This window comes from Medicago sativa, chromosome 4 (genome assembly GCF_051527215.1).
Source record: "Medicago sativa cultivar Bolivia chromosome 4, Bolivia_mono, whole genome shotgun sequence".
Lineage (NCBI taxonomy): Eukaryota > Viridiplantae > Streptophyta > Magnoliopsida > Fabales > Fabaceae > Medicago > Medicago sativa.
This window is the reverse complement of record NC_140752.1, coordinates 67,824,971-67,847,990: the sequence shown is the minus strand read 5'-3', so window position 1 is coordinate 67,847,990 and position 23,020 is coordinate 67,824,971. Positions and strand designations below refer to the sequence as shown.

General features: G+C 31.9%; 2 protein-coding genes across 2 annotated transcripts; one reads left to right on the top strand and one right to left on the bottom strand.

Moving 5' to 3' along the window:
• Nucleotides 1–98: 98 nt before the first annotated feature.
• On the bottom strand, nt 99–2,639 carry LOC146931048 (transcription factor bHLH49-like). The gene is made up of 6 exons (XM_085702536.1): nt 1,968–2,639; nt 1,439–1,573; nt 1,225–1,296; nt 765–974; nt 560–662; nt 99–254 (listed from the first exon to the last, which is right to left on the bottom strand). Exons 1-6 carry the CDS (start codon nt 2,487–2,489, stop codon nt 217–219), a joined length of 1,080 nt encoding a protein of 359 aa, XP_085558662.1. The 5' UTR covers nt 2,490–2,639; the 3' UTR covers nt 99–216.
• An 8,095-nt stretch (nt 2,640–10,734) lies between these two features.
• On the top strand, nt 10,735–14,564 carry LOC146931047 (eukaryotic initiation factor 4A-3-like). The gene is made up of 8 exons (XM_085702535.1): nt 10,735–11,575; nt 11,784–11,897; nt 12,270–12,561; nt 12,679–12,705; nt 12,788–12,921; nt 13,009–13,131; nt 13,313–13,820; nt 13,921–14,564. The coding sequence occupies exons 7-8, from the start codon at nt 13,659–13,661 to the stop codon at nt 14,122–14,124; spliced, it is 366 nt and encodes a 121-aa protein (XP_085558661.1). The 5' UTR covers nt 10,735–11,575; nt 11,784–11,897; nt 12,270–12,561; nt 12,679–12,705; nt 12,788–12,921; nt 13,009–13,131; nt 13,313–13,658; the 3' UTR covers nt 14,125–14,564.
• The last annotated feature ends 8,456 nt before the right edge of the window (nt 14,565–23,020 follow it).

The following is a 23,020-nucleotide window of genomic DNA, read 5'->3' as shown; positions in this document are numbered from 1 at the left end:
AATGGATCAGATGCCTGCTCACAAATCTCTCTCTTTTTTTTCTTATTCTTTTTTCTAGTGGCTATATTGTAACTTGAATGTCCAAAAGAAGGAGAATGTAACAGGTACTAAAATGATCTTATTTATAATAAGCAGTATACAACCAAAATATGTTATGTACTTTAAGAGAGAAAGAATTTTGATAAGAAGCATTTGGAGTGAGCAAAAAGTTCAGGTTTACATCTCCATCTTCAGATTGCTAGCTTCAATCATGCCTGCAGTCATAAAACAAAACATTTAGAAGTGTTCCCGCATCGAATCTACCGCGTTTTTCCGGAATATAAAGGTTTGCAAGGTAACCACGGCCGAATTTTCAACTTTCAATCATTAGCAGATAAAAAGAAAAGTAATGAAATAAAAAATCTTCATTTTGATGAAAAGGACTTATCAATATCTGTGGGGCTCTCAAGTCTCTATCATCTATGGTATGAAAATTCAATTTGTCTTGCTTCTACTTTCTACTTCTAAGATTGCAGGCTAAGGCAAAAAGTGATTTGACATGTCATAAATTTGTATCTACCTGTAAATGGTTGAGAAGGAAATGATGTTGATCTTCCTTGATCAAAATCCACACTATGAAGATTTTGAAAATCACCTTCCCAAGTTGAGGATGGTAGGATATGCTGCAATACACATAAATTAAGATCAATTGTAGAAGACTAATCATATTAATGATTGATTAGGAACAATATTTTAGAGGACGGATACACAGAGAGGAAACATACAGTGAAACATGATGAGTCAAGAAAGATTTCAGGTAAAGATGCAGATGCCGGTGCATTAATGTTCCTTCGAACCCCAATTTCCGGAGGGACTATCCCCATATTGTTTATCAATCCACCACAACATGAAACTAGTTGTTGTGTTGAATTGAATTGAAGATATGCAGGGTTAGACATTTCTGATTGCATCATTGGAAAATTTTGAGTAAACACCTGTAAAGATCAAATAATTTAAGAGCACTTCAGCATGCATTCTAAAACAAAAAGCGCAAATCATTAATGGCTGTGTTGTGATTCGCGATATTGTGGATAATCGCGGTCAAATGTTGACTCATAACGCCTTAATTACGGTCAAATGTAGATGATACAGCCTTAATCACGGTCGTGGACCTGGCATCAAAAATCATGATGCTGGCCGCGGACCTTTTTACTAAAACCATAAAATTTTGCATTGTGTCCATACCTCTTTGGCAAACAATTCATCAATGTTGAAGTCAAGTCTTGGGTTTACAGCTGCTAATTTCATTGACAAGAACTGCATTTGGTGATAATGTACAAATTAGTTAGATAGACTTTAAATTATTCTTAAAATTGAAACCATATTATAAACTTAAACTTAATCAAACACTATAATTCATGCAGCCTAAGTAACTAATTTATCATACTAGAACTCTAACCTCAACTTGTCTTTGAAGAGACTGAACATAGTTAATAATTTCATCAAGCATTCCAGCTTTGCCTGCAATTTTGTTACATCCTGGTACTAAATCTTGCAAATACTTCATCCTTTCGCTTATTTTTTCCCTTCTAACCTGCACAAAACAGAACAAACGTTGGCCTTTAAACTCCGAGTAATAAACAGAAAAATCATACCGAGCTAACCTATATTGCACATAATAAGTGTCTATTTGATTTCATTATAGAAACTATGTTTTTAAAACAGATTCTACCTCCTATTAACTGTAATTTTAGCATTAAACCAAATTAAACAATTTAGTAAAATATAAATGAGTTAATTGTTATAAGTAAAATGTTTTTACACTATCCATCAATCATGATCGTCGGAATAACTTCTTCACCGTGTTACATCATTTTTTACTATCAAATCAATTGTGTAAAATGAGTTTATTGATAATCACTTTTTATTAACCAAATAATGACAAATTAAGAGAAAAATAGTGAAAGTAATTGTTAATTTATACTCACTCTTTCAGCTAAGCTATGACTATCAGTAGCTTGACCGCGACGTGCTCGAACATGAATGTAATCAGGCTTTTGATTTTGAATCTCTGAACCTTTCGAATTTTCCTTGGAACCAACATCATCACAATTTTCTCTATTTTTCAACTTTGTATTCTTCTGTCCCTTTGTTTGCTCAGTGATTTTGGATTCACCTTCTTCAACACTCACTTTGATCCTCTTGTCTTTGGACTTTATATCCACCTTGTTATCAGCTTTCCTTTTCTTAATGGTTTCTTCGACGTTTTCGAAACCCGGGTCGGGTTTCATAGAGTTAGCTACAACTTCACCAAGAGCAGAATCACAACCAACCATCAAAAATTGTTGTGAAGATAAACCATTTCCCGAAAAGTAACGTCGGTGTTGCTGATCTTGTTCGTGTTCATGTTCATGTTGGAACTTCTTCCTTGCTCTTTGTCTTTCCAACACTGTCATGTCGGAAATGGTTCCTCCTACTAGATTTCCAGAAGTGTTAAGACAATGTAACATGTTGATCTTGTTGTTTGTTTTGGGTACTGTACTGTTTTCAGAGTGTGCAATGTACTAGGTCTTGTTACGTGCTAAACTACGCACTTGGGCAATGTTGATATTGTGCGCTATGCTCTTTGTAGAAATGGAGAGTTATGAGAAGAAAAGAGTGAAGTGAGAGTAGAAGCTGTTACACGTATATATAATGAAGGGGGGAATGAGAGAGTATATGAAATTATTATTTTTATTAGTTCGGGGAATGGGTATGTGAAATTATTATTTTTAGTTTAAAAAGTTTGATTATAATAAAAGACTTAAATGCAATTTTGGTTCTTTTTTTTTTCAAGTATTTTGGTTCTATTTTAATCAAAAAGAAATGGCAACAAGTATCTTAAGGAAAAAAAAGTTAAACAAAAATTTTTGTTGAAAATGATACATTCAATGTATTGAAAGTTTTTTTTTGTTGAGAGAATGAATGTATTGAAAGTTTAAAAAGTAATTTTATACATAAACTTGTAAATTACAATTTTGGTCATTCATTTTTAATTGCGTAATTTCGATCCTCGTTTAAGAAAGCTTGATCGATCATGTGACCATCCAATTTGATGGTATGGAAATAAGTTGATCACTCAAAATCTTTGGATACATTTCAATTGATCTTCTAGGAGCTTACATGTTTGGCCATACCTTAATTTTACACCCCATTTTTTAAAAAAGAAATGATATTTATACAATCATTTTTTAACAACTTTTGTGACAACTTTCTCTCTCATACTCACATTATAATTTTACTTTATCTCTCTATTACTTTAACTCTCGTCAATTAAGCATTGGTTGTCACATGACATAATCTAATTTATTGTCATGTCATCAAATTGAACGAATTGGTGAAAATTTCTCAAACAAGACAAAATTAAGCACTTAAAAGTGGATACCACTAAAGATAAAAATTAAAAACTTAAGTTAAAATGAAAAGAAATAAAAAGAAAAAATTGAGCTGAGAATGGCGGAGTCTGAGTCTGAGAGGGTGTGACCGGAATTATTAGAAGAGAGAGGAGTGAGTGTGTGGGACAGAGAGGCAATCGATAATGTCCATAACCGAGGCCGTGGGCAATGGGCCCTACTGATATGACTGCCACGTGGGCGTGTTCCATAGCACAAAAACTGGGTCCACTCCTTTCAGTTTTTCTATTTTATTTTGGGTCTGGGTGGACCAAAACTTCAATTTTCACTAATGTAGGAATTTTCGAAAATATACTAATAGTATGCCTTAATAATTGGGTGATTTCTCAACTCAATATTTCAACTTCAATAAAAATAGGTTTCAGATTAAATAGTAAAAACAATTTTCATAAATTTATAAATTTGTAGACTAAAATAGTAAATCAGTGAAAATATGATCGCTAAGTGCATTTAATCATACAAATCTCTTTAATATTGAAGGTATGATTGAGATTAAAACTTGTCATTCTTCTTTTCAAAATATTCTTGCACTCTTCTTAAAAAAAAAAAAGTTCTTGCACTCGCTATTTATACATTTCTAATTCTTTCTTTTGTTAATGTATAAGATTATCTGCTAAAAAAAAATGTATAAGATTATCTTCATCTTCTTTGACAAACTTATCATTAACGCGTCATTTCGCTCAAACTAACAATTGGTTTTTTTTATTGATGATAGTGGTTGAAATAAGTTATTAGAATTTTACATTGAGTAAATACAATTGGTCAATGTTATTGTATATTTAAATCAAGAAGTTTTCTTATCCAATTCGCTAATCTTTTAGGTTGAGCTCTCTCGTCGTATCGTATGATTATACTAATGAATAAAATAATACAATACAAGGGGGCGGTGCTGGGGTGGTGTTTGTGAGTTGTGAGTGGTTCAGGTAGGACATTATAATGAATGTGTAGTGGTCTTCGTTGGTTGAGTATCAAGATTCATATTCCTAGAACATAGATGAATCTAATAATCCATCATATACCACCTAATATGGCTGTCCATATTAGTAGTAACCTTTCATTCCATTTAAATTGAAAAATAATCAAAACTTCCAATGATCAACGTCTTGTCCTCACTCCTTAATACCTTTCTAAACATAGTAATCAATTTCTCCCTCATAATAAGCGTCACAATCAACATTCTAATTAATTTAATCATTTAATTATCGTACTTTCATTATGAACGTTTCTTTTAGGCATGGCAACAAAACTCATACCCGTGGTTACCCGCCCGAACCAAACCCAATTTGACGGGTTTTCCCCGTTTTGACTGGGTTTGGGTATGGGTATGGGTTTTCCCCGATTTCAAAACACGGGTATGGAATGGGTAACGGGTATATAGGTACCCACCCCGAACCCATACCCAAACCCGTCCCAAATGTAAAAAATTACTTTATGATGATATGTCATGTTATTTTGTTTGATAATTGTCATTTTTATAAAAACTATCATTGATATTTAAAGGATCAACTAAATCAATCCGTCTAACAAATGTTAAAGTGAGCGTATTGTTGGATAATGTATTACAACGTTGCTCTTGGGGATGAAAAAAAACTTCTATTTTTTATTAAAAAAATTATTCAATGCGGGGACGGGGATGTGGCGGGGATACCCGAACCCGTTGGGGACGGGGATGTGATTCAAATTCTCATCCCCGTTGGGTATGGGTAGGGTAACGAGTAAGTATATTCAAATCGGGTATGGGGACGGGGAAGGTAAAACCCGTCTCCACCCCGCCCCATTTGGGTATGGGGACGGGGAAGGTAAAACCCGTCTCCACCCCGCCCCATTGTCATGCCTAGTTTCTTTCTACTTCTAGTCTTCCTTTTCGTTCAAACAAAAACATTTTTTTTGACATTTGTATTTTTACATAATATTTTGATTGTCTAGTCATCATCATGTCCACCTTTAAAGTAAAATTTCTGTCTTTTCATATTGATAATGTATAATCTTAAAGTTAACTTGAATGGGCAAGAGTTAGCTATAGAAACCGATAAATAATGATGTGCTTAGATACTCTAATGTTGAATACTTAATAAAAGTCTAATCCTTTCAACGAGTTGCTTGTGTTTGATTAATCAACAAGTGAGGTACATTTTAAAGAAAGGGATTGATGGGTTTTAAAAAACAGCCTGTTCAAATTTGTCGGATAATCATAGGTTACGAATTGACATCATATTTAGTTGCTAAACATGACATTGATTTTTTTTGTTATAATTAGTTATTTGTCATTCTAATGACACATACCTTTCTTGGAGTTAAAATTTGATCATGTGGTAGGATGATGCTTTGCAAAAGTTGCAAGAAGGCACTTCATTTAGTATGGATTCAGCTAAGATCTTACAATGACCTAGTTTTGTCGGTGTTTTTTGGATTGAAGTTTTATATGATCATGGTGAGTCTCCGAGACCTAACTATGTATTTTCATTTATCAATTTTTTGTTTTGCAAGAGGGCACACTCTCTCTTTCATTTCTATTTCTATGGTGCCACTTGACATTAACATTATTCATTAGTCTAAATCAAGCTTTGCTTGCAAATTTATTCTCTCATTTGAAGCTTGAAGCAATATTGTAAGGTAAGGGGCAACCAAATTAATATTTCAAACTTTGTAGGAACAAATCCAGAGAGGATGAGGGCAACTTCCATTATTATCACATATGGACCCTCTCTCACCTAGACCCTCCCTCTCCAACTTTATTTTTTGTTCAAGAGTCTCTCTATAGGTCCCCATTTTCTATATATGTACTAGTTGCATACCCTTAAAAATGACCCTATATACCATAGCAAAAGGTGAATGGGACCTGCTTTCTACATCTCATTTTCCCCATCACTTTCTTTGTGGAATACATCAACAGAAAACTACTATGTCCCCCTATTAATTTGTTTTTCTTTCTAGTTTCTTAAGTAATTTCCATCTTATATATATTCTCTTTGACTAACCCTCAATAATATATAAACTGCATTCATTATCGAAGCTTAGTACCAATCCATACAACCTGTACAAACAAATAATGTTCTTGTTATATTATAATAATTATAATTAGGCAAATTTATGATATATATTCATATAGCTATAGCTAGCCCAATTTTTTTAAGCACAATATTATATTAGTATTTTAGTGCCAACAAACTGTTCTGCAATTGATAGAAATTAATAGGCTTAATTAATGATTTGGTCCCTTAAGTAATTTGTTGGTTACATTTTGGTCCCATAAGTTATTAACTTTACAATTTGGTCCCTTAAGTTATTTGTTGGTTACATTTTGGTCCCATAAGTTATTAACGTTACAATTTGGTCCCTTAACTTATTTTTTGGTTTCGTTTTGGTACCTTAACTCTTCCTCCGTTAACCACTCTGGTCCTTTATGTTATTAGAGTTAAGGGATCAAAACGAAACCAAAAAATAAGTTAAAGGACCAAAACGAAACCAAAAAGTAAGTTAAGGGACCAAATTGTAACGTTAATAACTTATGGGACCAAAATGTAACCAACAAATAACTTAAGGGACCAAATTGTAACGTTAAAAACTTATGGGATCAAAATGTAACCAACAAATAACTTAAAGGATCAAATCATTAATTAAGCCAAATTAATATCACTGCGCCTATGTACTCCCTCCCTCTCTTCCTTCTTTATTATCATTTTATTATTGATACTAAAAAAAATCCTTATAGAAAAATACTAATATGGAATTGAAATTTAAAAAGACAAAATAAAATTATTTTTTCCCTCTTAAAAAACAATATATTTTTTTTATGAAAACAACAATTTTAAATAAAACAGCAATATTATTACATTTCGTGCAGACGAAATATACTGCGGTTTGTCAATTAATAGCATGAGAGTTTTGAGGTATATATATATATATATATATATATATATATATATATATATATATATATATATATATATATATATATATATATATATATATTGCAGTTTCTTATCTACTCTTTTCTTTGTTTTATTTTCTACTGCTGATACAATATCTATCTGCTACTGTTTTGCCCCTTTCAAGGCCCACTAAAAATTCCAAAAAATGTCTCACCACTTGCAAATATATAGGAAAATTAATTGGAAAACTTCTTATCTTAATCTTATCTAATTGATATCTATATGTACCAAAATAATAATTGTGGGAGGGAGATGCGAGATGGCATATCAGGAAGAGAGCAGCAGATTCAATGTACAAAATTGTACAAGGAAGGGAATCGTATTTAGTGGCTAGAATGAATTAAAGAAGTTGGGTTCTTGAAACTTGAGACTCTATTGGAAGTATCTATTGCTCCATTCCTTAGTCCATGCATGCATAAATTATAGTACATGATGGATATGCCATGGGCTTTCTTCTCCTCTTTAATGCAAAAACATGCTCCACCTACAATTCTACCAAACAATATCCTATGTATATATCTACTTATTACTAAAATTGACTTCTTCTTTTTTTATAAAAACAATTGACTTTAGTTTAGAAAAGCAAAAAATTTGATATATTAAAACATCAAAACAATAGGCCTCCCTCAAAAAAAAAATCAAAACAATAGACCATCAAACCAAAATGAAAAATGATAATCAGCTTTTTTTTTGGGAAATGCTAAGTATCCTTAGGACACTTGATAAGAAGTCCAAAAAAGAAACGTTATCTTAAAAATATTGTATTTAACATCTCTAAACTTTAGAGATTGACTTTTTTTTACCATGAATTTATCACTTAAAAGGCCAAGAAGTATGATATATTAAAACAACACAATCACAACACAAGAATACTATGATCGAGAATAATCACAACACAAGGAATGCTATGATTGAGAATAAACAAATGTTAAAGATTACAGAAAAGGCACCAAACAACAGTGCCACTAAATCAAAAAAGAAAAAAAAATATAATCAATTAGCAGTTTAATTCACTCATAGACATCTGAGTGGTTGAGTGCTCCATTGATAGTAACCATAAGAAAAATCTTTAATCTTAGACTTAACCCAAAACCATACCAATAGTTTATTAGATATACAAGCGGTGATAATTGATTTTGTTAAATTTATTTTTGATGAAAAATGATTGAATAAATTAATTCATTCGTTCTTTAAAAAAAATTAATTCATTCATATTCCTGTCAAACATATAAATTAATTCATATTTAAATATATTTCTATAAAAATGAGCTGAATAATAAAAAAATGCCATCAATGTATACTTTTCAAAGATGTTAATTTATATTTCATATATTAAAGTTCATTTTTTGGAAAGGCAAAACTTATTTATTTTCTGTCAGAAAAAATTTATTTATTTATTCACTTAAAAACTTATTTTATTTATTACCATATTATCAGTTAATTATATATTATCGTGTTATTAAATAAGTTCGTTTTTATAAAAATAAAATATTGGATAAAATTCTCTTAGAATAGGCAATGATATATATTATATATAAATGATGCAGTAGGAAACGTATGCTATCAAATGTTAAACCTAGATTGAAAAGAAACAAGTGAAAATAGGGTTCTGAAATCCACCAGAAATTGAGAAAAATCTCTTATATAAGGAAATAACGAAACAAAACTCTAATGAACCGAAAATAACAAACTGAAAACAAAACAAACAAATAATAAAATTAAGCTGATATATATAAACTTATTATAGAAACCTTCCTACATCATACAGGCAAATCAAATTGAAGAAAGAAACTAGTCGATCATCACAAACCAAAAAACTGATAAAAGAAAAGTACAATGATTAAATGAACAGTTTAAATAATGTGATGGAATAAACATATTTTGTTGAAGATAAGAAGAAGCATGAATCCAGCTATAATACTACCCAAAAAAGTGAATCCAGCTATAAGCCTCACTTATAAGAAGTGTACATGGGGTACATGCATTTATATAGACTGGATCCTTAAAGCTCAAAAGGTCAAACAATGACAATTTATGTGCTAAACTACACTTAATTCAAAAAGAAAACATTTGTATATGCTTTATTTTTAATAGAGATGGTAAATATCTCAAAAAACATTTTACATCAATTTTTTCTATTAATTGTATATTTCTAGTGAATTAATTTTAATTAAAAGTAAAATTAATTAAGAAATAAAGGATGGGAATATATTGATTCTTATAGAAACGACTAGTAAAGACAATTAGCCATGTCTCTAACAGCACTACAAAAATAGCCAAGCAAGGAAAGTAGGTGTTAGCATGCATATAAATACTATTTCTCCCAATATCTTTAAATATTAGCATATTCCTTTTGTTTTTCGTTTTTCGTTTTTCTTCAAATATATTGAATCACGCCCATCCAAACAAGTCCTAGCTAGGGGCTAGCCAAGTTGTACTTCAATTGGGCCCTTTGTATTTTGTCCCTCAAAGTCATAACTCATAATAGTAGGGATAAACTATCCCACCTTCAATATGAATTAGAGATGCGCATTAAAAAAAATGCAAATATGTGTATAGAAATTAAGGGGGAAAAGTTGCTCATAATATGAATTTAGTTGAGAAAGAGAATAATTTTGTTCCAATGTGACCAAATCATAGTTGTAATGTTAGGAGTTTCACATTAAATGAATACATGTGTTTAATGTTGTACCTAAATCATGATGTTTCGATGTGATCAAATAGTTGGAATGTTAGTAGTTTAGACTAGTTTTTTTATTGAGTTTTTGTCCTTTGATTAAATCTTTACATAAATTTGTTCAAATTTTCATAGTCATCTCATAATTACTATGCAGATCTCTTTTGTGTAAATTGATTATCTTCTACGCATAATTAGAGAAACTAAGTATACATACACCTCTTAAGTTGAGTAGAATCATAATAAATGTCAAAAAAAATTCATTGTGTTTACTTTACACTCTTAAGTTTGGATTCCAACTCAAGAACTTTATTTAAACCAAAAGATATCCCATCTATCTTTACTAAACATTAACATGCATATTCCCATAGATATATTTCATTTCATATTAGTATGCAGGATAGTAATTCAGACACACAGTGTAGTTGGCAATTATATTTCAACTTTTAACTAGGTTCAATATTTGACCGCATCTAACTTATTTCTAATACTAATAACAATGTTAAGAAAATGTGCCAACCCTAAACCTAATCTTTTTGGCTCCAAACAATGCTGACCGTTGGATCTCTATCCTTAGGCACCATTATCATATCAGCCTTTGATCTTATCTGAATGCTGGCTTGCACACATCACAACAATCAATTCAAATTCAATTGCAATTAATAAATGTTGTTTCATTTCTTATGCGATTTGCATCCTTCACTCTCTCACTCTCTCTCTCTCCCTCTCTCTTCCTCTTCTCCATCTTTTCCCCTTCTTCGTCTTCCTTTCCTCACCTCCTTCTCCCTGCCATCATCGTACCTCTACCATTTCTTCTCCAATTCACAGAATCTGTTTCCTCTTCCCTTTTTTAACGTTCTTTGTTTCCACTGCTCAAGATGTGGTTCGGTTTAGTTGGGATTGAAAAAAGGAAGAACAGTTGAAGATTGTAAGAAAATGAATGGTGGTCGGTGGCTACAGAGGTGGTGACGGTGCCTGAAGTGGAACTATGGTAGATGGTCGGTGGTTACGGTGGTGAAATCAAGGCCAATTGAAATCATTTTCCTTTTCTTTCTTCTATACTGCTGCGCAACCAACAGGCTAATGGATACAGAAATCGCTGTTTCTCGCTGATTTGAGTCCAATTATTTTCTATTATGTTTTATAATGCGTTTTTTGTTTAGTATTCCTTTGTGTCTTTTCTGTATTTGCTGTTTAGTGGTATAGAGTAGGTCAGTAAGTCAGTTTTAGATTTTTATGTGCAAACTATGAAGCTTTCTTTTTTGTTATCGTATTCTCCATTTGGGAAACTATGTATCATTGTTATATGATTACGTTATGTTGCCAAATTTTAATGAATATACTGTTTTTGTAAAATGCTAACTAAAAAGGATTTGAAAATTTGGTTTTTTTTTTTTTTTTTTAAGAAAAAATTGAGTCTGGTGCATTTGTCCATCTTTGTGTTGTTTCTATAATTTCTGATGATTTGTGCAGGGTTGACCACTATTGGTAATCAAACTATGTATCAGTATGTGTTGCAATCAAACTATGAATCAGTATGTGTTGCGTTCGTAATGTTGTTTTATTTATATAGATTTCATATGATGACTTTAATCGGACTTAGAGTTATAATGTGATGGAACTGAAAATTAGCATGATTTTTTTAATTATAGAAAGAATGAGACATACATATACGAATTATGTCATTTATATATCATTGCAGCGTATGTTGATTTAGTATAATGTTTGTTTGTCTATGTGCAGTAAAATTTGATTGGTTAGCCACTATTGACGATGACTATGAAAATCTCGAGCTTATTCGACTAAAATGGCGAACATTCATTGTTGAATTCAATCCAATAAGGTTGACCAAACCAGGTCAGCTATAGACTTGATACGTTCATGTAAGTTAAAGGACAATATTGGAGCCCTTTATACTGTAAAAGAGTGAAGATTTCTGCTACATAGAGTTTATGAATGGAAAGGACAATATTGGAGCCTATGACTATTAATCCTGGTGAAGAATAGAGGTGCTCAAGTTATTGAGCATGATCATAATCACATTAATTAACAAATATCAGTTCACTTGATTATATGAATTTCTTTTCTTTCTTTCTTCATTCATGTTTCTCCATAAGTTATTGGTTTCTGAAGCAGGATTTGCATTGTTCATCCTATGTATATTTGTTTAGATGATTTATGTCCTATAGTGCAATACTATCAATAAAATAGATCACATCATATTTGCAGGGTTTTTTTTTCCTTTGTTGGATTGCTTAGATTGCACTGTGGTTCCTAAAGGATTGAAAGCTACTTCGCAACGCTCATACATATTTAACAAATAAGCTTCCAAAGAGTGATCGGTTTTTTCTTTGTCTGCTGTTTTCTTGATGATTATATTGAGGTCATGTGATAACTTGATATAGAGAATTGGAGCATTGGAAGTCCTTGATCGAGGAAGGATTTGTAGACCGCTTCTTGATATTGGAAATGTTGTCACACTAAAAGGTGTTGAAGTTAAGTCAAATCGCCCTGTCACAAGGTTTTTTCCCTTTCTCTATCTTTCTCTTCTTCTCCCTTTAATTTTCTCTCTCATTCCCTTTTGATTTTAATTTTGATTGTTGATGACTTTTGTGCACAATTACTTGCCAATGCTCAGGCAGCAGCAGTTGCTGAAAACAATAAGGTTGGTTCATCTTTATTTTCTTTGATTATTTAATTTAATGTTTCATTGAGGTGATTATTTAATGTTTGATTTGAAATTGAAGAAACAATCTTGCGTCAATGTGCCAACTGGACATGCTCCTCCTATTGTTGCTGACGGAGTTGCGGCAGAGTGGCTAGAAGAGTGGTGGTGGCCCCTAAACCTGTTCAGAAGAGAGTCACTGCAAAACCAAAACATGTTTGTTGTTACATGTTATGTTGTTGGATTGAATTCTCTTTTACATGTTCTTTAGTTTGTTTACATATTCTTTTCATGTTCTTTTAGGCTGCATGTGGTTTGACTAACAAACCAAAGGAGATTATTGACATTGATCCTGGTGATGCTAACAATGAGTTAGCTGCTGTTGAATATCTTGAAGACATATACAAGTTCTACAAGATAGTTGAGGTAACAATAATAAAATCCAATGCAGTTTTGGTATTTTAAATATATATTTGTTTCAAAATTATTTACTGAAGTGAAGAGACATAATCACGTGTGCTATGTTTTTTAAAAACAGTATATGTTACTCTTGCTACACAGTTTTCAAAAAATCATGTGTGTAATGCTTTTTATTTTGTTTCCGAAGGTTTTGGGAGGCCCTCTTCAATCCAGCAAATGGTAATTGCTCCTTTCTGTGAAGGTTTGGATGTGATTTTACAGGATCCGTCTGGAACTGGGATGTCAGCAACATTCTGTATTGGAATTCTGAAGAAGCTTGATATGGATTGGTTCATTGCCAGGCTGTGGTCTTAACCCCAACCTCGGAACTAGCTTTACAGATTAAGGTGGTTGTGCAAGATCTTGGTCAATTCCATGGTGTAAGGATTCATGCTTGCGTCGAGGGGACAAGTGTTCATAGGGAGAATCATCAGCGCTTTCTCAAAGTTGCTTACAACAGTTACAATGTTGAAGGTACTCCGAGTGTGTATGACATGGATGATCAATTCATTTTCAAAGGTGGTGTTCACATTATTGTTGGTACTCTGGGGTGTGTGTATGACGTGCTGCAGAAGGGGCGTACTCGCCTAGATTGCATAAAAATGTTTGTTATAGATGAGGTTGATGAAATGCTTTCACTTGGTTTCAAGGATAAGGTTTGTGACATGCTTGATTTTTACTTTTTGATTTAATAATTGCATTGTTTATACTTTATAAACACATCTTAACAGTTTGAACTTTTGATTGGTGTTGCAGATCGATGAAATCTTCAAGCTACTTCCCTCTGAAATTCAGGTTGGAGTAATCTCTGCTGCAATGCCACCTGAAGCCCTAGAGATTACTCGAAAGTTCATGAAAAAGCCTGATGAGCTGATCCTTGAGGGTACCAAGCAGTTTTATGTCGATGTTGACAAGGAAGAGTGGAAGCTAGAGACACTATGTGACATCTTTGGTCGATGACAAGGAAGAGTTTTATGAATATGTTTCATAATTCTCAATTCAATTTGCATAACCAAACAAGGTTGATGACGTTGAAGGATCTGTGTGCTTTTATCCAATGATTTTGGTTCAAATTCCAATGGCAATGAGAAAGAAGTATGACACCAAACTTCTGTGTTACATTTTTGCAAAGAGGCGATGTCTAAGCTACCAGCAAGTTTCAGTGCAATAGTGTTAACTAATTTTTTTTAAGTTGAACATAGATTTTGCAAATGTCGCAAAATAGCATAGTGTGTGTCAAGTTTGATACATGACACATTATCCTATTAAGATTTTAACTCCCTTGAGAATTATTTGTAACCTCTTAAACAAGAAACACATGTACTTTCTTTCTGTTAAAGTCTGCATTGACATTGCACTAATGTAGATTATAGATATCATTACTTTAGCATTCTGCAATACACAGAGCTTCTTAACAATTAAAGGAGTAATTATATCGTAGCAACAGTAGATGAGTGTTCATATGATTTTGGTTTCTTCTTTCAATACACAACATTAGGAATTTGTTTTGTATCTGCTTAGTTTCTTCAAGCATGTAAATTTGATCGAAATGTTGGTTAATATTTTATAACATTCACTGTTGGTTACTAATGCTTTGAAATTTTGTTGCTGGTGTGTTTTCATTTTAAGAGTAATAATAGTGTCATATACACCTCATAATGATAGGTGTGGTTCAGTTTCATTTTTCTAATTATATATCGGACCTTTGTCTGTTTTTTTTTGGCAGAGCCCACCTTTGTGATATTATTTCAGTGACTATGCTCATTTGCCTTGCTCTTGCTTTATTCTACCAATGTAGGATAAAACTATTCTGTTATATATGCTAACATCATCTAATTATTTCATTTGCTACTCATCTAAACTATTAATTATTTTATAGTAAATACGTGGTTCTGATTATTTCGTAGGCAATAGTTAAGTTATGACACATGAAAAAATCTCCATAGCTTACGAGGTAGATTGAAATATGACTGGGAAGCAATACTATTCACCATATTCTCATTGGAACTAAAACTAAGACTTAAATCAATTAGTATTACTTTTGTATCTTTCCATTTTGGGTACTTCTGGTCTCAGTTTATAATGCAAGTTTCCTCTTTAAAAAAAAAACTATAATGCAAGTTTATTTTCCTAAAAAAAATTAGAAAGTTACCAAGGTTTAAAGACTAAGAGGGAATGGAGGGAAGAGTTTACTTTTCATTTATATACTGTATTTTGATTTCTTACTATATGATACTTGGCTTGGTACTATACTTTTTATAATCAAGACTATAAATGCCCGTGCGATAGCACGGGTAGGGGGACTAGTTTAAACTATACTTTGTGTATTGAATGCTGATAGTGATCTAAGCTAAACCAACCACCATACAAAATTCCGACAAAATGATTATTTTGTTGTCCTTATTTTGTAATAATAAGGTATTCCTATTCCTAAGTCGTATAGTACTACAACTTAATAGAGTAATTCAATTCATTTGCCATGCAGTAACATTGAATTGCTAGCTAGCAGTGCTTGCTGCAGCTGCAACGTGATTTACCTGCCATAATGTCTGGCTACTACAGAGAGAAGGGAGACTGGAAAAGGGTCACTGCCATGCAGAGGACAGTGTACAGCTTTGTTCACAATGAATGCTTCTTTCTATTAACAGATTGAGAGAAGATGCCAACTATTCAAGGCATGATAGTGACAAGATTTTACAACACTTTGAGATATTTTCAATCCTTTTTAAGTAATTTTCTTTTTGCAACAATATATACATCTTTAGTATATGTAATTCCTCAAAGGACATTTCAGCTCAGATGATAAAAAAACTTATTAATCAAGCGTGTCATTTCAACTGTATGATTAAAATTGTGTTGGGTTTTAAGTCTGAGTGATTATCCCACATCGATTAGGAACAAAGGAAATATTGGATATATAAGAGAGGGGGCTCATATACCTGATGCCTTAAGGTTTTAGGTGAAGATGTGGTGTCTAAGTCTCTTAAGGTCCTGGACGTTTAGCTCATTGCCGCTCCCCGGACTCCCCAACAACTGGTATCAGAGCCCTATCAGAGCCCTGGTTAAGCTCGGTGGGGGAGCGGGAGCGGGATCCTTGTCTGGATCAGGTTAGTGATGTGGGTGACTCACAATTGAGGGGGAGATTGTTGAGTTTCAAGTGTGAGTGATTATCCTACATCGACTATGAATGGAGGAAACATTTGATATATAAGAGAGGGGGCACATATACCTGATGCCTTAAGGTTTTTGGATTGACGATGAATGGAGGAAACATTTGATATATAAGAGGGGGCCCGTATACCTGATGCCTTAAAGTTTTAGGTGGAGATGTGGTGTCTAAGTCTCTCAGGATCCTGGACGTTTAGCCCATTGCCACTCCCGGCGCTCCCTAGACTCCCCAACAAATTGGACTATTTAATTATAACATTGAAGTTGATCCTTTTCATATTCATATATTTTACAGTGATACTTTTTTTTGAAATGTTTACAGTGATACTATCATCTTATAAGTTTAATGATGCTACCAAAATCAGATACATTAGAGAAGGATACCCATACAAACTTGAGAACATAATAACTTAAGAAGAAAAAAAAAAGGGATACATGAATTGAGAGATAGAGACAATATCACATGATGGTCTTTGAACAACCATTTAAGAACAAAGACATGAAAGGCCTAGGATTATTCAGTATGTTTGATAAGATAGAATTTTGTGGACACTACTGGGACGAACGAGAGGGACCATTAGATCTCAAAGAGCTATCAGTATCTTTGCTATACTTTATTAATCTTATAATAAAGTGTATATATATATATATATATATATATATATATATATATATATATATATATATATATATATATATATATATATATATATATATATATATATATATATATATAGACACACACACACATACTTGTTACACTTTATTAATTTACTAAGCGTTTGGGCTTGTTCCCTTTTATTGTAGGTACAAAACTAACTACATTTTATTTTTTGGTACCACCTCAATATGTTATATTGTGTTTCTCTTCAATATTGTTTACCTACTAAACATGAGTAACTGCATGTACGTGACTCTGTCCCTATGCCTTTCTAAGGTTGCTCTATAGTTTATTTATTTATAAAGAGTTACATCAAGTTATCAACTCAATTTAAAGTGAATCATAATTCAAAAAAACAAAATCTAAAGATAGATACATCTTTTCATCGGATCATTTTAGATAACCTCAGCTTTAGAGGGACTTTTTCCAACCATACAAGCACTTGTGTAACTTCTTAAAAAAAAAATTAAAAAAAAAAAAAACTTGTGTGACTAATTAAACAGCTCTTTTTTAAATATTACTCTCTTCATCTCTAATATTTGTCATATTAGTAGAAAGAAAAGAAAAAAAAAACAGTAGTCCACTTTTAGTTTGCAATATAATTTTAATAACATTTTTTTAATTCACTACAAGAAACATTACATTTTGTCAGGGGCAAAATCCCTGGCAAAAGGACGGAATCCCTGGCAAACTGGATGTTTGTGAGGGAATTTCCCAGGGGCATAAGCCATCGCAAAACCGCTCATCGCAAACCTTTTGCCAGGGGTTCCACCCCTGGGAAAAAAACGAGGGCCTTAACCCCTGGTAAACTGCCTGGCATTTTCCCTGACATAAGCCCTGGTATTTTCCCTCACTTTATTCTGCAACCTCTGACTCTGACTGACTGATGGAAAGTCAAGTGTCAGTACGAAAAAAACCAGGGACATGCGAGGGGTTTAACCCCTGGCAAACGTCCATTTTATTTTTTTTTTAAAAATTGTTTTATTTATAAAAACGTATTTTTTATTAATTAATTAAATAGTTTAAAAATAATTTTAATTAATAAAAAAATTGATTTTTTTTTAAAATTGTTTTTTAAATACAATTATTTGTGTTCAAAAATCATTTTAATAAATAAAATTTATTTTAAAAAATAAATAAATTTGTTTTTGAGATATAATTAATTATTTGAAAAATCATTTTTATTAATAAAATTTATGTTAAAAAAATAAAGAAAAATAATTAGTTTGAATTGATAAAAGATTCTAAGCAAAAAAAAAAAATACAATTATGCCAAATAAAAGTCTAATGGGTTGTACGGCCCAATACCAACAATTAAAACTAAACCCTGATTCCATCAATTATATGTGGGCAACAAAATCTCTTCTTTCTTCAAACATAGCTGCCGCTGCTCTCATCTCTTCTTCATATTTTTTTTTTACTGCAAACATCATTAAAGCTAACTAGCCATACAAGAAGAAGAAGGCGGCAGCAACAAGATCCACAACAATAGTTGGGCAGATAGAAAAAGTCTTACCTTGAAATAGAAAAACCACAACAACTCAACACAACCAACCTGAACAGATGCAAGGCAAACAATACAGCAACCAAATTGGAAACAACAAAGAATGAAAATAGAAAATGAACAGAGAATGAAGAAGAAAATGAAGAAGAATGGTTAGCTTTTAAGTCCAGTCATGGAGGAGTAATTTTTTTTTTCTAAGTCTGAGACACTTGCAATGAAGAAACAGACCTGATTGCATATATATAGGCCAGGAAAAAAGCCACGGCTTCATTCAATAAACGAGGGGTTTTACCCCTGTCACGCCTGCTGCAACAGCTTTTGTGTAGGTTGACTTGACAACCGAATGGCAATAGCAGAGATTCTCTGCTGAATCACGCGTCCCAGGGGCAGTCCGTCGGATATGCCGTGGCTTTTTGCTGCAATTTCTGAAACATGGCAGGCGGTTTGAATTTTGATTTTTCCCGGGCAAACCATACCAGGGCGTGTGTACATTTGTGAGGGCCTCACCCCTGTCAAATGGTAAGTGGTCCCCGAATTCCCAAAATCAATATACCAGGGGTTTTCCTTGGCTTAGGCCCTGGCAAATTTCCCAAGGGTTTAAAACCCCTGTCAAAATCCCTGGCAATATGTCATATTTCTTGTAGTGATTGTATTATTTGATTAATAATATGTGCATCAATTTCGAGTTATTACTTTCACAATATGTGCATTAAGGTTCCCTATTGAGTAACTCAATGGTTTGTATTGAGGTACACAAAAAGAATTTTATACATGAGATGCAAGGTTCAATCTCTATATTAATATTTTCTCATACTCTTTATCAAATTAACTACTAACATTTGCAAATAAAAATATTACTCCCTCCGTCCCGATTTAATTGACCTACTTTGGTTTTTCACACAGATTAAGAAAAGTGTATAAATAAAGGGGAAAGTGGAATATATTGTATTGGGAATGATAAAAGTAGTATTATTTAGTGTTATATTGTATTGGGAATGATGAAAGTTGTATTGAAAATTGAAATGGGTCAGTTATTTTGGGACACTTTTTTTTAGAAAATGGGTCAGTTATTCCGGGACGGAGGGAGTAGAACAATAAAGAAACCAAGATACATTATCTTTATCTAAAGCTTTAAAATATTATGAATTATTTCTGTTATCGTGTAATATATCTTTCATTTCACTCATTAAGTATGAAGATGACTAACAACCCATATTTCCAACAACTATGTTTGTAAAAACCCTGTAGTGATCGACCTTGCATTTCGTTTTGTTCCATATTCTAATGTTTGAAAAGGAACATCATTTTGAGACCATTAATCATCCTCCTCTAAAAAGTCATGTACGAATTCACATGATAGCTGGCTTAATAATCAAATGAAAATAGTTATTGACTGATTCGTTAAGCATATGTCTCCCTTGAAGTCATTCTTTAATCGATTTCCTTAAATTTTGCTATTGCTGTTAATCCTTCTCTTGGACCCCATACCCAACAAACACACATGTGATATTCATATGCGTTACCAAGACCATTGTCTAGAGTAAGTACCATAATTAAGTAATATGGAAAATAAGCCATTAAAAAAAAGGAAAATAAGTAAGTTATAATCGTCTTACTAATCAAAGATAATAATGTAACCTAAAATAAATCAAAGATAATAAAACTTGATCCGTATGTGGTTGATACTAAGTTTAAGTGGTTAATGAACTCCATCAATAACAAGTTGTTTAAAAGAACCTGAGTTCGATTCAACAATTAATAATTAGGTTTTACTTACCCTGTAGCTCAACTCAGGATTATTAGGGTCATTGTTCTATGGTTCCACTTTTCCTCTTGAGAACGGAGGATTAAAAAAAATAACCTTTTTTTTTAGGGAAAAAAATAACCTTATGCGGTCCATATTGTAGATGTTACCTTTCATAATAATGACATTCCCTCTTCAATTGATGACATCTAATCTCCGTATAAAAAAATACTATTATCAAATGGGGTGTCATTTGGTTTTTGTATATATTTTTAAAATGTATGTAAATTGTAGAAGATAAAAGTAAAAATATTAGATATAGTGATAAACAAATATGATAGCATATACAATGTTTGTATTCTAATGTTCAAACAATTGTATTAGAAAAAACTTAGTTTATGTGTTTTTTTTTTCATAAATGTGACCAAAGGAAGTACTTTTATCACATTTTTCAAATACTATTTTTTTTTGTGGTAGCTGGAGTTTGAACCCCAGAACTTGCATTTATTATGCATTGTCCCAAACATTTTTCAAATACTATGTCTTGCTAGTTAAATTTCCAATGAATATCATCAAATTATATGTGTGTATATATTTTAACCAATAAAATAAAATTTGTTAATAAGTGCGTCTTAGTATAGTTAATGAGTTTAGTTGATATCAATGAAAAAAATCTTACAACATATATCCAATCATATCACCACTTAGAATTTTATTACACTATTTTAAAATATTTTCGCAAATACTTATGTAAATAGATACAATCATAGAAGTATATAAGCTCTAACTCAACATATACAGAATATTGTTAAATTTAACACCTTCATTCAAGTTTAAATTCAGAAGTTTGCGGTTGTGTGTAATTTTGTTTACAACAAAAATGATACAATCATACGGTTAAAGGGATATATAAAACTTTACATGGTATTATCTCAATCTATAAATTCAGTTTTGAGGATGTTAAAAAGACTGTTTAAATTTGTGTACGTCATTGACAAAGATGGTGGGGAATGAATAATTCCTTCAATAATATGATGATTATGTCTAGTTAGGTGTAAGCAAAATCAACTTGATTTTCCGAGTACCAGCTGTACTCGATGTTTTCTATAATTCTATTTATTTACTAATATTTAATAGCATATGAGAATTAATAGATAGTAGGTCTGTACACCACTCCAGTGGTGGAAGTACACCAGATATTCTCGTATTACTATTATTAGATGCTCATCTTGAAGTGATTGCTAGAAAAAATGATGGAAAATACTTACATTGGAATGGATATCTTAGTCCAGAAGGCTTTGATGAATTATATGTAGCATGAAATGATTAAGTACTTGGAAAGATTTGTATACACATCAAATCTAATTCTAACATGACATGACTACATTTCTACTTTGACATCTTCCATTTGGCTAGTATTGCAATTGACTCTAGTAATGTTTGGACCAGGAGAATAATTTTTTAAAAAAAATACTCTCTCAATTATGAATTACTTTGAATCCAAAGATAATCTAAATGTTGCATTTGGCATGTATTTGGTTATGCGATGGCGAGAAATAAATGTTTTATAAACGGGATATCTTTTGCGTGCAGTTTGTTGTATTTTTAGGGTTGAATTCAAACTCGTGGCATCTATTTTAGGGTTGAATTCAAACTCATGACATCTCATTCAAATGTTCTTGGGTTGGTGATAATTGATTTTTGGGTTAATACCCCTTTTAGTCCCTGTAATATGAGCGAATTCCGGTTTTAGTCCCTGTAAAAAAAAAGTTTAGATTATGTCCCTAACATTTGAGATTCTTCCACTTTTAGTCCCTCACCTGAACCAGTCAGCAGAATCTGCTGACGTGTCATGCTGACTGTGTAATTATTTTTATTTTTTATTTTTTTTATTGTGCACACGTGGCATTTGTGATTTTTTTTAATAAAAAATTCTTAAAAAAATAAAAAAACGAAAAAAAAATATTAAAAAATGAAAAAAAAATCTAGAAAAATTAAAAATAATGAAAAAAATCTGAAAAAATTTAAAAAAATTTAAAAAATCTTAAAAAATTTTAAAAATCTAAAAAAAAAATTCTGATTATTTTTTTTGGAAAAAAATCTGAATATTTTTCAAATTTAAAAAAATTTCGAATTTTTTTAAAATAATAAGAAAATATATATTTTTTAAAAAAAGTTCAATTTTTTTTCAGGAACTTGATCTTTTTTAGAATTAATTTTCAGAAATAAAAAAAATTCTAAAAAATTTGAAAAAAATTCAGGATTTTTTTTTTAAATCTGGACACACATAATTAAAATCCATTTATGTGAAGAAATTAAAATCTGTTGGTTAATAAATTTGAAACAAATGGAAGGAAGCAATGAGAGGACACGCCAAAATCATCACACAAACAACACAGAGCCAATTTGCAAATCATCAACCAATCCACAACGCACACACGCTCAACACCATTCTTTTCAAAGAACAACCCAATCTCCAAACTCATAACCAATTCCATAAATCATAAGCTCATAAACACCGAAACAACACAAATTCCCTATCGATCAACAATCAACAATCTTCATCACATAACCCTCAAACATCATACACAGTCAAAATCCAATCCCAAACACACACCTAAGTCTGCCGTCGAAATCGAATCCAAACCTTACGCCAAACACAATTTTCAACAAACCAGTACCAACCCTCAACCTCAAGAAACGGACAAACCGAAACCGCACCAAAACCCATACATCCAAAGTTTTTCTTTTTCTTTTGTTTTTTTTTTTTTAGATCTAA